We start from the raw sequence: 16,204 nt of genomic DNA on the forward strand, positions 1-16,204 counted from the left end.
ACGTATTATTCAAATGAGTTCTCGAGGCGATGCAAATGTCCATAAATAACAACCGTAGCATTTATTCTGAAGTTGTGTAGTTACTGGCGGTGGTGTGTGTGTGTGTGTGTGTGTGTGTGTGTGTGTGTGTGTGTTCTCTCTCCTCCTTTATCTTACTTTAATAATATCTCTTTACTTTAAATAACATAGTATACCTCATAAGAAATACAACAGACACTTTTACCAAATGTCTATCACTTTATGAACGTCTCTTTACTTTAAATTCAATAGCATATCTCATTAGAAAGAACAGAAATGTACTGCTTGTTCTTCGTTTGTGTTCCTTTGTTGAAGTATGTGAGGATCGTAATTGTTGTTCCTTTGTATTCCTTTGTGTGTGAGAATCGATAATCATGTTGGCTTTACTTTACTAGCATGCTTCATTAAACACACACACACACACACACACACACACACACACACACTCTTACTAACACTACCATCACTTGTTTTTCCTTTGTGTTCCCTTGTTTATACATTGAATAAAGTCTACTACTACTACTACTACCACTACTACTACTACTGCTACTACTACTGCTACTACTTGTTCTTCCTTTATATTTCCTCGTGTGTACGTAGGATTAACTGCACTAGTACCACTACTACTACTACTACTACTTGTTCTTCTGTTGTGTTCTCTCGTGTGTGTGTGTGTGTGTCTGGAATCAATATAATCATGTTGACGGGAACAAGGTACAAGTGTTACAAGTGCTTGGAATCAATGGTCTGCCTTTCACGCTTCCCGGCCCATCCATCTCATTCTCTCTCCCTCCCCATCGCCATCCATTCCCCTTTTATTGTCATCACCAATTACTGCATGCACCAGACCTTTTTTGTGGGGGAAGGGGGGATTGACTCTCTCCGTGAATTATTCTTATTTTCGTGTTGATTTTTTTCCATCGATTTTCATTGTTTTTCGTTAGTTTTTTGTATTCTGTATCTCTTTCTGTATCTGTCTTTCGGCTTCAGTTCCTTTTTTTTGTTTTTTGTTGTTTTTTGTTGTATTTCCTATCTCTCTATACCTCTTTTTTTCAGTCACAGTTCTTGTTATTCTCTTATTCTTGTTCTCTTTGTCTCTCTCTATCTCTCATCTTTAGTTCTTTTGTATTACCGTTTTTTTTCTCTTTTTTTTTCCCTTTCAATCTTAGTCCTTACTGTTTTTTTTTTTTGCTAGATTTATTGTCTCTTTCACTCTCTCTCTACACACACACACACACACACACACACACACACACCCTCTATCAGCTTGCTACCATTGTTAATCTTTTTTCGAATCATGTCGTGTTGGAATTGCCAGTAAATTTTGTAAGGGGATGTGGGGGAGGGAATTTCACAGCAGGCAAGACTCAATTCCTCCCCCCTCTCTCTCTCTCTCTCTCTCTCTCTCTCTCTCTCTCTCTCTCTCTCCTGCAGTGACCTCCCTTTGTCTCTTTGTGGGTTTTTTGCGTCCTCCGTTGTGTTGTCTTAGCCCGCGAGTGTGTACTGGGAGAGATCTGATTGAAGTTTGTGCTAAAAATGTGGTGAGGGACTGCGGTTGAGAGAGAGAGAGAGAGAGAGAGAGAGAGAGAGAGAGAGAGAGAGAGAGAGAGAGAGAGAGAGAGAGAGAGAGAGAGAGAGAGAGAGAGAGAGTAATGTGATGTAGGGTAGAAGAGAATGAAGTGAATATACTTCCCACGTCCCCAGTTCCCCCCTTAAAACAGATCCCCTCACTCCCCCCTATCTCCCCTCCCCTCCACACCCCGAAAGCAGACACCTAACCATCTGTCTCACCCTTAAACAAACTTCAATACCCTCCCCACATCTCCCCAGACCCCTTGATCCTCTCCACACCCCAGCAAGACCCCTCTCCTCCCCTTCCTCACCCATCCCAAAACTGCCCACACCCCTACCTCCACACCCCACAAAACAGACCTTCTACCCACCTCCCTCACTCCCCAAACCCCATCCTTCACCCCCAAAAAACCCCTTACCCACCTCCCCACCTCCCCAAACGGACCCTCTCCCCTTCCCTCCCCACTGCATCAAGTCCCTCCTCTCCCCACTCCCTCTCTCTCTGCCTCCCGAAGTCCCCAAGCGATGGATCTGTTAATTAGCGAGGTGAAAAATAGTGTTTTGGCTGTAAGCGCCGTGCCGGGTAATTTTATAAATCTGTAACGAGAAGGGGGTCGGGCGCGGCGCATTTATACGTAACGAGGTCATTATAGAAGAGTTATGCTCCTACATTCCTCACCCCAAAGTTTGTTATTCATTTCGGAAATTCTGCAGCCACCCCCGCCGCTCGCTCGCCCGCCCCATTTTCTAACCCGTAATTTGCAGGGTTATTAAATACAAACCTAACGAACACGTGGGATGTTTACACCTAATGTTGCTACTCTACCTGCCCTCCCCCCTCCCACACCCTGATCTGCCTGACCTGCCCCCGCCGCCACTACAGGAGAGGTGAGGGTGGGGAGAAGTGAACAGTGGACATGGGAGTGATAGGAACAGGAAAAGAGGGGGAGGGGAGAGAAAGGATGGGAAGAAAAGTCGGAAAAGTTAATGATGGGTGATAGATATGGGAGAGAAAGGAAGGAAGGGGAGAGGATTAAGGGTGTGAGGAAAGTTAGTGATAGGTGGACATGGGAGAGGAAAGGGGAGAGGGAGAAAGGGTGGGAGGAATAGTTAGTGATGGGTGTTGTGTAAGGAAGAGGAATGAGGAATGGAAGGATGAGCGACAGAAAGGAAAAAAAAAAAAAGTGATGGGAGGGTATGGAGAGGGAACAGAAAGAAGGAATGGGAGGAAGAGTGACAGAGGAACAGGAACAGTTGGTGATAGGATGAATATGAATAAGGGAGAGGAAGGAGTGAAGGTGGGGAGAAAGAGCTAATGATAGGAGGCTTTAGGAGGAAATGGGAGGGAGAGAGAGTGAGAGGTGAGGGAAAAAGTCAGTGATAGGTGGTGTTGGTATGGAAGAGGGAAGAGAGAGAGAGAGGAAGAGTGAGAGAAGTGGGAGAGAAAAAAAAGTGTGTGTGTGTGTGTGTGTGTGTGTGTGTGAGGCTGACTAATAGGGGAACATGTAGTGACTTTTACACCACCAAACACGGCCTGGATTCGAACCCTGACACCAAAAAGTACAAGGTTAACACTGTACCACTACGTCTCCTGGCCTGCTTATTTACCTGTATTGCAATATCTGTCTGTCTGTCTGTTTGTCTGTGGGAAAATTATCTTAAACTTTTTCATTCACATTGATCTCCATATAGTCTAGTTTTAGGTAAATTTGTGTGTCTGTTTGTTTGTTTGAGTATTATTTTAACCCTTTTTCATTATATTCGTCCTTAAAAACTGTCTCTATTTGACTTTTGTCTGTCTGTCTGTCTATGTTTGTCTCTAATTCTATCTATATTATCTGTGTCTGTATGGTTATCTGTCTACTTCCGTCTGCTTCCTTTCTAATCTGTCTCATTACAAAGAGTCTTGGCCCAAAAGATCAGATAATGCTTCTTCCTTTGTATTTCTTTGTGTATCTGTCTTTTCAGCTGTCTGTCTGTCTGTCTGTCTGTCTGTCTGTCTGCCTTTCCTCTCAATACAAACACTCTCGTAAGGACAAAAATATTTTAAGCTGTTCGTTTTTTGTGTCTATGTTCTCTTCAGTCTAATTGTCTTCCTCATCTTCCCACAATCTCTCTATCTGTCTATCTTCTCTCTCTTTCTTGACGCAGACAGCCTCGTAAATGTCAAAAGATATATTGTTTCCTTTAACTTTACGTCCTTCTGTCAGTGTCTTTCCTTTTTCGCTTATAACCAAACTCTCTCAGTCTACCTTCCCTCTTGACACAACAGATTCATAAATGTCAAAGGCATGCTGCTTCTTGTTCTCCCTGTCGTATTACTCCTGTCTGTCTGTCTGTCTGTCTGTGTCTTTCTTCTTTCGCTTCTCACAAACATCTCTATCTTCCTTCTTTCTTGACACAAACGCCTTCATTGAAAAAAAAAAAAAATCGTACTGTTTGTTTTCCTATCTTCACTGCTATCTGTGCTACTGTCTTTCATCTTTCACTTATCACAAAAACTTCTCTAGCTGTCGATCTTCTGTCTTTCCTGACACAAACAACCTCGTAAGTGCCAAAAGACATCTTACTGTTTGCCTTCCTGTTTCTCTGTTTGTCTACTTACGTTCCTTTCCTTCTCTATCTGTCTATCTATCGGTCTTCCCACTTCCTCTTAACATACAAGTCACCTAATCCTTGCCTTGTCTTCTTATTGTGCTTAATCTTGTGTTTCTACTGTATTATTGCGTTCCTAGTAGGTCTGTTTTTCCTTTGTGTTCCCAGTATCCTTGTGTTTCCAGATCCCTTGTTTATGTTCCCAGTATTCTTGTGTTTCCTTTGTGTTCCCATTATCCTTATCTCTCCTTTGTGTTCTCTTATGTTCCCAATGTCCACTCCGTTCCTTGACGTTCCCAGCCCCAGTCGTCAGCGGTTCCCAGTTAGACGTCAAGGTCCCAGTACATATCCCAGAAAATAATAATAATACGTGGGGCTGCCTCCCCGTCGGGTTACAAGCAGCGGGACTTGTATTGCCAACTTTGCCCTCCAATGGTTGTGTTTATTTGGCTAAGTTTCTGCTTCTATTCCGGGGCTTTTAGGAGCAAGGGGAAACTTCGACCAGAAATATTCGACATAACTTGAGGCGGGTCTCGTGCATCAAGCGTGGTTCAGGAGCCCGGAATGGTGTGTGTTTTTTCTTCTTTGGTGATGTGTGTGTGTGTGTGTGTGTGTGTGTGTGTGTGTGTGTGTGTGTGTGTGTGTGTGTGTGTGTGTGTGTGTGTGTGTGTGTGTGTGGAAGGGATTACAGATTGAGTAGGTAGTGGTGGTAGTGGTGGGGGGTGATAAGAGAAGGAGGATGAGCAAAGTACAGTAGTAGTAGTAGTAGTAGTAGTAGTAGTAGTAGTAGTACAAGTAGTAGTAGTTGCAGAAGCAGTAAATCTAGTAGCACCAGTAGTAGTAGTAGTAGTAGTAGTAGTAGTCAAGTACCTTTATACCTCACTATCCACCCGAACACTCCACCCACACTCCTTCCACCCCCTCCATCCCTCCACCCACACTCCCGTTCCACTTCCTCACCCACACTCTTTCTCCACTCCCCCACCTCCACCATCCACCCTGCCAGCCACACCCCATTCCTCCCCCACTCACGCTCCCTCCATCTCTCCATCCTCTCCACCCACACCCCTCCGTCCCTCCACACGCCCCCGCGCCGCCGCTATCCACCACATGTGCATCTTTCTAACATGTTTATGATGGTAAAGGGAAATTGTCCTTTCGCTTCGCCACGCTACAACCGTGATGTATTCCTCTGACCTCTCTCTCTCTCTCTCTCTCTCTCTCTGTTGGTGTCTTATTGCTCTTTCGTTCTCCATTGCCTTCTTTTATTTTTCCTTTTCCCATTTCTATGTTCTCTCTCTCTCTCTCTCTCTCTCTCCCTCTCTCTGATTTTTCTCCTCTTTTGCTTTCCATCTCCATTTTTTCTTATTTTTCCTTTTCCCTGTCTATGTTCTTCGTTCTTTATTTCCGTCCCTCATCTCTCTCTCTCTCTCTCTCTCTCTCTCTCTCTCTCTCTCTCTCTCTCTCTCTCTCTCTCTCTCTCTCTCTCTCTCTCCTTATTTCACTTTCCTCCAAGCTCAGTTGATTATTTTTCTTATTTTTCTTTCCCTCTTCTCTCTCAATCTCCTCTCCTCCTTGCCCTGTTATCTTCCTCCTTCTCCCCCACCACCTCCTCCTCCTCCTCCTCCTCCCACCATGTACAGCTCTCATTTCCTCCTTCCAACCTCCAAGTTCTCGTTTTTATGAAGACTGTCTGTCCATCAGTGCTCAAAAGTTGCCGAGGTACATTTCTCCTCTACGTTTCTCTTCTAACTAAGCCTGAGGTACGCGGGAGAATTTCGTTATATATATACGTAGGTTTTTTTTTCCTTTGTTTTGGTTGCCTTGCCATGCTCTCTTTCCTTAACCTCGTCAGAAGGTACGTAAGGAAGGGAGGGAAGGATGGAAGGGAGGTGGAAGAATAGAGGAAAGGAGAGAAAGGATAGAGTAAGGAAAGGATGGAAGGAAAAGGAAGGGAGGTGGATGAATATAGGGAGGAAGGGAAGGAAGGGAAGAAATGGAAGGAAGGTGGATTAATAAAGGAAGTACGTGAGAAAAAAGGAAGGAAGGGAAGGAAATGAAAGAAGGTAGAGGAAGAGAAGGAATAAGGAAGTGAAGGAAGGAAAGGAAGGAATGTGAAAGATTAGAGAAAGATTAGAGATTGAAAGATTACAGGAAGTGCTTAAGGAAAGGAATGAAGAGAAGAGAGAGAAGCTGGAGGAATAGAGAGAGAGGGAGGAAGAAAGGAAAGAGAAAGAAGTAAAGGAAGGAAAGGAAAGGAGAGAAGAAGTAGAGGAAGGAAGGAATCAGCGTGTTTATCAAGTTAAGAATGCAAATATTTCTGTATCAGTTATATGTTAGAAGTGATACATACATACATACTGGGGACGAGAAAATGTTATTGCTGTTATTATTATTATATGTTGTATTAGTAGTGGCAGTACCGACATCAGAAGTAAGAGAAAGGAAAGGCGGGAATATAATAGGAAAGAGAAACTGTTATCGTTGTTGTTATTATTGCATTTAGTATTGGTAGTAGTAGTGACAGTATTATAAGTAGAAGAAAGGAAAGGCGCGCGCGCACACACACACACACACACACACACACACACACACACACACACACACACACGAAAGATTAGATTAGTTACAGTTATCCAAGCTGGAGGAAAGGCAGGAAAGACGAGATATCATCACGCACACACACACACACACACACACACAAAAAAAAAAATAAATAAAAAAAATAATAAAAAATAAATAAAATAAATAAAAATAAAAGAAGGTAAACGAAGAAGACTTGAGTGAGTCCGGAAATGTAACGTTAGGAAAACTCAGCAAGAAACTAAACAAGAGGGAAGAAAATAAAGATGAGCAGCGATACATCTTCCCAAAGCAGCAAAACGTGAGTGGAATGCATTACCTGAGGAAGTGACGAGTGGAAACAGAATATACAAGTCTAGCCCTTTTCACTGTGATATGCAACAAGTCAACACGAAAAAACCCTGCCCATGATCTTTAAAGGCATCCAAAATCATGAGAGTGAATAAAAAGGATAGATTTTCGAATACATAACCTGTGTAATGTTTAGAAACGAATACGTAAGAAAAGTTTCAGAGTGGTTTGTGATTAAGAAACAGTGTCTTGAGCTGCAGTGAAAGGGTTAAAGGAGATAATGTACCTTGTTACTAATCCATTCACTTTTTCACACACAGCTTGTAAACTTCACCCAATCACACATGAGGGGTGGTAAGATATAATTATGCTTGATCTGTAGCTAGATTATTTACAACCTGTTGATAACGAAAAAAAATGTCATCCTTAACTTGATAAAATCCTCTTATAACATGTAGAAGTTGATGCCGTGGTGATGGAAGCGTAAGAAGAAGGAGAAGAAGAAGAAGAAGAAGAAGAAGAAGAAGAAGAAAATAAGAAGTAGTAGTAGTAGTAGTAGTAGTACGAGGTAGAATCAATCCTATGAAAAATGAACCATATCAACACATACTTAACTAGAAAAGAAAGATACAAGAATTATACACTAACCGAAAAGAAAAAAAAGATAATCCTAAATACAGAAATGAAACTTGACTAGAAGAAATGACAGGAGACAATAACAGTACGTGCAGCACCTCACCAACCAAAACAACAACAACAACAACAACAACAACAAAAAGAACACAGAATAAGCAAACAAAAACAGTACCCCACACAACTTACAGCCGCAACCATTCCCACTTCACTACAAGAACACCAAATAAATGTTGATCAAAAAGAGAATAATAATAGTGAAGATAATAAAGAAAGAGAGAAAACAAAATCTCACACAAACACACACACACAAAAAAAAAATCTTATGAGGTCCCCTATTGCATTAACACACAGGTACCCACAAACAAACACACACACACACACACTTACCTGGGCTTCGTGATGGTGATGCTAATGGCAGTCAGATCATAGAGAGTAAGATGAAGGTTCCAGTACCCATAAGGAGCTAAGGTGAAGGCCAGTTTCTCCCCCAGGGTAAGTGGGGAGAAGGAGCTGCCGTCGGGGGGTGCTATCTGCTGTGGGCGAGCTTGAGTCTGGCTTCCTGTAATGCACAGGAGGAGGCGCTGAAGGGTGCTGATAGTGTGTGGTGATGAAGAATTGAAGGGGTGATGGGGTGAGGAAGGGGTGGTGAGCTGTGTTGAAGGTGTAGTGAATAGTGATAGGGTAATGAAAGGGTGATGATGGGGTGAGGTAGTGAGGTCAAGGGGTGATGGAATGGGTGAGGTGGGCTGAGGAGGCGGTGAGGAAGGGGTGAGGAAGGTGTGAGGAAGGTGGTAAGGGTGAAGTGAAGGGGTGAAGGTGTGATGAAGGGCTGAGATGGGGTGAGGAAGGGGTAATAGGAGATTGGGAGTAAAAGGGGTGATGGTTTAAGGGTGAGGGACTAATGGGGAGGAAATGAGGAGTGGAGGAGAGAGAGAGAGAGAGAGAGAGAGAGAGAGAGAGAGAGAGAGAGAGAGAGAGAGAGAGAGAGAGAGAGAGAGAGAGAGAGAGAGAGAGAGAGAGAGAGAGAGAGAGAGAGATTGCATGCAAATAAACTGATAAAAAGAAAAAGAAAACTCGGGAGAAAAAATGGAAATAAATGAATAAATAAGAGAGATTTGGACTTTGCGAATTGCCAACAGAATTAAAAGCAACAGTTTCGTATTTTTTTTTTCGTTTTTTTTCTCTCACTATTTTCATGTATTTCGTTTAATCCCTCAAAGCTGAAACATGAAAGACCTCGTGATTTCCGAAACCAAAATGACAAAACGAAGGAAAAATAAACGAAAGCATTAAAAAAAAGTCAACAAAACAACGAGATACCAACTGAACACACGAATAAAAGATAAAAACACAAACAATAAGTAAGTTAAAAATTGCGCAAGAATATTCAAATCCATTAAATCGCGCAGAACCAAAACAGAACACGAATATTTGCAGATGACACAAAACCCATAAAAAAAAACGAAAAAAAAAAAAAAAAACGTAATGAACAAAGAAAACGGAGAACAGAAAACGAGACAGTGAGTTAATCAGCAAACGGCGCAGCACCATTATTTCAAAACCCACCAAAAACGCGCGGAGCAGAGACGAAATTAGGAGGATTACCAGAGGAGGAAGACACGAAACACTTAAAACAGTAAGACAGAAAGAAAAAAAAAAAAAAAAGTTACCGCGACGCTTCCAAGAGCAAGAAAACACAGCAAACAATCACGCCGTCCAAATATTTACATCAAGAAGGCGGTGGTGGCGATGGTGGTGGTGGCGGTGGTGGTGGTGGCGGAGTCTGAGGCAGGGAGAGGGTATCATGGGACGCAGAATGAGTTACTACCCTTGGCTATTCCTTCCTGTTAAGAATTCAAGACACGTTTCAGTGCAGCATTCATGTTTGCAGAATTTATTTCAAAGTGGGCCAAGCCGGCAGTTCGCTTATCTAATATATGACTGGCATTTATCGGGGCTCCAGGAAATTGGGTAGTAGGTGACCGAACTCCGCCGGGAATCGATGCGCCACACGAGGGAAGCCAGTGGTTTTTTCACCTTTGAGGCATAAATGAAACGGGAATTAGGAAGACTAAGACTAAGGCCACACTGAAAATGAGACGCCGTGAGTGAATGAAGGAAGATTGAGTAATTTCTTTCACTTTCCCTCTCTGTAAAATGTATCAGTTTTTTTTTTTATTTTCGTTTTTCATCTATGAGGCATAAATGAAGGGGAATTAGGAACACTAAGGCCACACTGAGAATGAGATGCCATGAGTGAATGAAGGAAGATTTTAAGACATTTTTCCTCCACTTTCTCTCTCTCTGTAAAATGTACCTTTTTTTTTTTTTTCGTTTTTCACCTATGAGGCATAAATGCAAGAGGGAATTAGGAACACTAAGGCCACACTGAGAATGAGACGCCGTGAGTGAATGAAGGAAGATTCTAAGACATTTTTCTTCCACTTTCTCTCCCTCTGTAAGGTGTATCATAATTATTTGTATTTTTTTTTCACCTTTGAGGCATAAATGAAGGGGAACTAGGAACAATGAGACTACACTGAAATTAAGACACCATCACTGAATGAATGAAGAATCCGGGTATTTTCTTCTTTGTCTCTCTTTCTTTTTCTCTCTCTGTAAGGTGTATCGTGATAACTTATCTTTTTTATTTATTTATTTATATTTTCTATGAAGGCACAAATGAAAAGGGAATTAAGAACAGTGAGATTAAGACACCGTGACGAACGAAAGGAAAAATCTGGCTTTTCTTTGACTTTCTCTCTTTTTTTCTCTTTCTCTTTTTCTTTTTTCTCTTTCTCTTCTTTTTTTCTCTTTCTCTGTAAAGTGTCTCGTTATTGTATCTTTCTTTTTTATATATATATTTTTTTTATTTTTATCTTTAAGGCATAAATGAAAGGAGAATTAAGAACACTGAGATGCCGTGATTGAGTGAAGGGTGAATCTGATCTCTAGTCTTGATGTTTTTCACTATTACATTTTTATTTCGTTATTTCAAGTATTTTTCACCTTTGAGGAATAGATTCAAGGGGATTTTCTTATTTTCACCTTTGAGGCATAAATAAAAGATCTGGACCCTTCTCTTTCTGTAAGATTTTTTTTTATTATTTATTTATTTATTTTTTGTGTAACAGTTTCTGGCCAAGGGCAACCAAAAGACGGCGAGAAAAAGGCCCCCACTTTATTCCTCTCCCTTCTCCATTTTCTTTCTCTCAATCGTCTTTGTCTTCGCCATCCTCCTCTCTCTATATTCCTCTTCCTCTTCCTCATCTGTTTTCTTTCCCATTCGTCATTCTTATTCCCCTCACTTCTCTTCTTTACTTCTCCATCCTTCTATTACCCTCCCTCCTCCTCCTCCTCCTCCTCCTCCTCCTCCTCCATTCCATCTCCATTTCATCAACTCACGTCTGTACAAGAGATAAATTTTTCTGTACAAGTCACTTTCTCGACGTCAACTGAAATAATAACAACAAAAAGTAGTAATAATAATGAATAAAGTAATCGGTAAAGGTAAAAATAAAGTAAGGAGAGTTTAAGTGATACATTAGAGGTGAGTGAAAATGTTTGATGGATTAAGTAAGTATGTAAGTAAGTAAGTAATGGAAACTCTTTGACTCAATCTGGTTCTAGTCATGTTGGGTTAAAATATATATAAATAAATACTTGATGCAAAAATGTTAAAAGGTTAATTTCAGATATATCTTTTATTTTTTTTGTGTGAATATATTAAAAGCTTTTACTAAGTCTGAGTAAGTAGAGAAGTGGTCATTCTTACACACACACACACACACACACACACACACACACACATACACACACACACACACACACACACACACACACACGTATATATACATAGCAAGGTGCATATCGGTAAAACATGCAGGGATTAATCATACAGGCAGTTATACGTACACACACACACACACACACACACACACACACACACACACACACACACACACACACACACACACACACACAGACGGGAAGCCAAACAGAGAGTCATAAATCCACATATACGTACAGACAGTGTTTCTCCTTCTAGACAAACACGACGCAATGGGAGAGTCGCTCTAAGGAAACGTGTCAGTAAAGGTCATTCTCCCAATTGGTCCTTTGAGACTGAGGGTGATAAAGGGCGCAAGAAATGGTGCTTTATGGGGAAAAAGGCGCCGCAGATTTATAAGTGAGATATCCTACTTAGATTTATTGTGGCATTGTCTTCTGTAGTGTTATTTGTGTGTGTGTGTGTGTGTGTGTGTGTGTTAGTAAGAGCAATATAAAAGTACAGAATAAAACTGTTCATATAATTTCTCTATTTGTGTGAAAATGTGGATTTATATTTATGGTTTTCCAGACTCTCTCTCTCTCTCTCTCTCTCTCTCTCTCTCTCTCTCAACCTTAAATACAACACGAGCACACATACACTCACAACAACAACAACAACAACAACAACAACAACAAGTGCAAATATACAGGTAACAAAATACAACATCAATACAACAACAACATGCAAGTCAAAGCAGAGACAACACAGGTGAGAAAAGTGAGGCAGGTAACACTGATCACTTTACCTGGGGCCCGAGGACACTCACACCTGGAGGCATCAACAGAGCAAGGTTAAATAAGGACATACCTGTTATTCATGTGTTCTGCCATTGTTAATTGTTGTTATTACTGGTTACTGGCTGATGATGGTGGTGGTGATGGTGGTGGTAGAAATGAGAGGTGCTGTGGGAAGTGTGGTTTTTGTTGTGTGTGTGTGTGTGTGTGTTTTATTTACGAGTTGTTATGTTTTCTTTGTTGTTTTTACATTCACTAGTACGTTTTATATATTTCATTAATAAAACAAATCAAGGGAACATTTTATATAAGTTTATCAAAGGCGATGTTTTTTTTTTTTTCGATTTTTATCCTTCAAGAACTCTTTCACGAATTTTATTATCTTTTATTATGTTTTATTTTTCACTTTTGACAGAGAGACGCAGTACTCGCAACACTGACACCACACTTACTAATTTCATTTTGTATATTTCTCTCTTTCTTTATCTCTTGATCTGTCTATCTTAGTTTGTCCTTCTCTGTCTGTTTCTACGTGACTGTGATTGTCTTGATGCAAACCACAGAAAAGTATTGACTTCTTATTTTTTTTTCCATCTTAACTTAAAAAAAACAAACATACAGTAGACAAATTTGAACATCAGTAACTGAAAAATGGTGGTCTTTTTCCATCTTGAGGCAAAGAAAATACACAGGAACCAAATATATATATATAAATTGAACAGTAATAATAGAAGAATACCAGGATTTTTCCATCTACAAGTAAAAAAAAAAAAAAAAAGACGGGAAACAAATTAGAGAAGAAATAGACATGAGCCAAATCTAATATATAAAAAAAAGACTCAAATTTGAACAATAAAGGAATACATTTTTTTCCCATCTGAAGCTAAAAAAAAAAAAAAGAGACGGAGGAGCCAGATTTGAGCACGTGACGGAGACGGGTGGGAGGGGCGGGCGAGGCAACAAAAGTGTCAAACGAGAGACGGGAGAGGCGGCGTGCGGTGAGCTGACGCGTGTTAATCTCGTCTCATTTTCCGCGTTCCGACCACGGCGCTGATTTCACGTGGGTGCGCACCTGATATAAACACGCCCCTGATTGACGGCGCTCTGCTCTGATTCACATTCTGGGTGCCAAATTAGACGTGCTGCTTGCCGTAGTGCTGGCTGACGGCGGCTTAATGCTCATTCCTGACGCCCCTTCTGATTTATGGGGCTTACTGATGCTAGTTCATGCTTTTTATGGTTTTTATGGTGTTTTTATCGTGTTCTGGTAGTGATTCATGGTGTTCTGGTGTTAATTGATGGTGTTCTGCTTGGTGGTGAGTGCAGGACTGGGCTTGGTTCTGCTTATAGTGTAGTGGTAATACATGTTTTTTTTTTTTTATGTTGTTTAGTAGTGATGTTTGTGCTACTACTACTACTACTACTACTACTACTACTACTACTACTACTACTACTGGTAATTGAAGTAGTAACAGTAGAAAACAAGGAAGGACGAAAAGAAAGAAAGAAAAAAAAAAGAAGAATGGAAGGTAAGGAAACAAAAACCAAACACACAAAAAAAAAAAAAAGAAAAATGAAACACGAAGAAACGAGAAACGGACGAAGGAAGGAGAAAGAACAACAACACACAGACCAGACACACCCCCCTCCCTCCCTCCCTCCTCCCCTACCAACCGGCAGTGACCGACACCGCCCTCCCCCAACCCCGAACCGACCCAAGGGCAGCGTCATTACGAGCGTCGTTCAGCGAGGCACGGCTTCATGACACGTAATTATTGCTTCTTTCATGGCGGCGCGACGAATGTGAAAAATGAGAGGTCAGTTAATATTTATGTATGAAAAATTCTACACTAACTTATTTCCCCGTAACATTAAAATAAAAAAGTGTCTGATAGTGACATTGCAATTAAGAATAAATGGCTAAACTCGCATTTTCCTTATAATCAAATTCGAAAAGTCCACAAAATCTCGTTACCGCAAAGGGAAAAATGTATAAAAAATGTTTTTCCAGAGAGGCACGACTGAAAAAAAGGGGGAAACTAGTTTTTTTTATGCGCACAAAAGAAAGTGTGGGAAAAAATAGGAGTACAGGAAAATGAGACTCCAATTACCAGGAAAAAAGAATATACCAACACTTTGAGATAAACACTCCACAAAACAAACAAACAAAAAAAAAAAAAAAATCCGCACATGTACATAATTATCCTCCTTCCTTGTCCTTCCTTCATTCCCATAAAAAAAAAAAGTAGATTATTTTCCTCCTTCCTTCTACTCTCCCCAGCAACAACAACAACAACAACAACAAAAAAAAAAAGATCCTGAATGATATCTTCTTAAAAAACAAAGCGAAAGAAAAAAAAAAAAAAAAGACACTCCAGCAAATCTGAAACTCCCCAAAAGCCGAGAACAAACCAGTAGATTCAAATCCAACAAAATAATACCCAAGAAAACATTAAATAAAAATGGCCCTCCCGAAAAAAAAGAAAAAAATAAATGAAATAAATAGAAATAAGAATAAATAAATAAATAAATAATAAATAAATAAATATATATATAAACAAAAACAACACATAAAACACACCATAAGATATCAGATTATTATCCACCCCCATAAAAAAAAAAATATATATATATATATAGTTCGATTATTTCTCCTCCCCTAAAAACATTTCATTAGATCCTTGTTAATCCACCCCACCAATTATTATCCAAAAGACTGTCCTAAATTATTCCCCCCAAAAAACTGTACTGATTACGACAAACATGCGGCATTAGATCCTTAACTCCCCCCAACCTCTCCTTCAACCCTTAACAAAACACAGTACTGAATCCTAAGCTCCACTGTAAAAGAAGTAATTTAATCAGTTGTAAATTACTCCTCAAAATTTGTACGAGTTATTCTTCAAACACTTCATTACACTGGTTTTCCATCCCTTCACCTGAAAAATAAATAAATAAACAGGTAAAATCAAATAAAAACACCTCTTTTTGAATTGTATGACCTTTAAAAACACTCCAGTTGGTTGTATCCTTCACAAATGTGCTATTATTCTCCCCCTTACTATAAAAAATAAAACTCCAATAGACACTTCTTCCATTAAAAACGCCATATTGCATTGTAAAGACTCCCACAGCAAAAAAATAAATAAAAATAAATAAAATAAATAGATAAATAAAAATAAATAAATCAATCAAATAAATAAATCAAATAAATACGTAAATAAGATAGTCCCATTAATTATCCCAAAGTGCTCGTCAAAACTGTACCATTACCCCGCAAAAAGTCCTCTATTACACACTTTATCCCCGCACACCGCCCCTTGAAGCCACACTACCGCACTGTAACCCCACTCCCAACAAAAATTCTCCCATCAATTGTCCCAAAAAGTACCCTCTGAAAAATTCCCATTACGAATAAAAGTATTTCACTAGACTTAAATCCCCTCACTCCTCTGCCCCCTTTAAAAAAAGACAAAAAAAAAAAAAAAACTAAAACAACAAACACCCCATTGCACACAACCAAAAAAAAAAAAAAAGAGAAAAAAAATAAAAAAAAAACAGAAAAACAAAAAAACCAAGCACGCAACTGGACGGAAAGCCTCTCAAAACCCAATGCAAATAACACAAATAACAATACACTTAACAGTTATCCCTGAAAAAAAAGAGAGAAAAAAAAATACATACCCAAACATATTACTATCATACAAAAACAAACATCCCCCTAAACAAACACAAACAAACACAAAAAACAAACAAACATTGAAACCTTAAAAAAAAACAAAAAAACAATATTAAAACGAACAAACAAGAAGTACAAAGAACAAAGAACAAAAGGCAGCATGACCTACTCCCCGATTGACCTGGCCTAACCTTGACCCAGGAAGCACAATGACCCGGCGGAAACAAGAGAGCATCGATCCATGACCTCAACAGCGAGGGTCTT

At 39.9% G+C, this 16,204-nt stretch overlaps 1 protein-coding gene across 5 annotated transcripts in view; it reads right to left on the reverse strand.

Annotated features, from left to right (window-relative positions):
• Positions 1–16,204, reverse strand: part of LOC135113621 (teneurin-m-like) — a 156,061-nt gene that overhangs the window by 38,543 nt on the left and 101,314 nt on the right. For all 5 annotated transcript variants that reach the window (XM_064028998.1, XM_064029000.1, XM_064028999.1 and 2 more), the window contains one exon: positions 8,083–8,254. In XM_064028998.1, coding sequence (XP_063885068.1) covers positions 8,083–8,254 — 172 coding nt within the window. The remainder of the gene's footprint in view (positions 1–8,082; positions 8,255–16,204) is intronic.

Source organism: Scylla paramamosain, chromosome 26 (assembly GCF_035594125.1).
Source record: "Scylla paramamosain isolate STU-SP2022 chromosome 26, ASM3559412v1, whole genome shotgun sequence".
In the NCBI taxonomy this organism is placed as follows: Eukaryota; Metazoa; Arthropoda; class Malacostraca; order Decapoda; family Portunidae; genus Scylla; species Scylla paramamosain.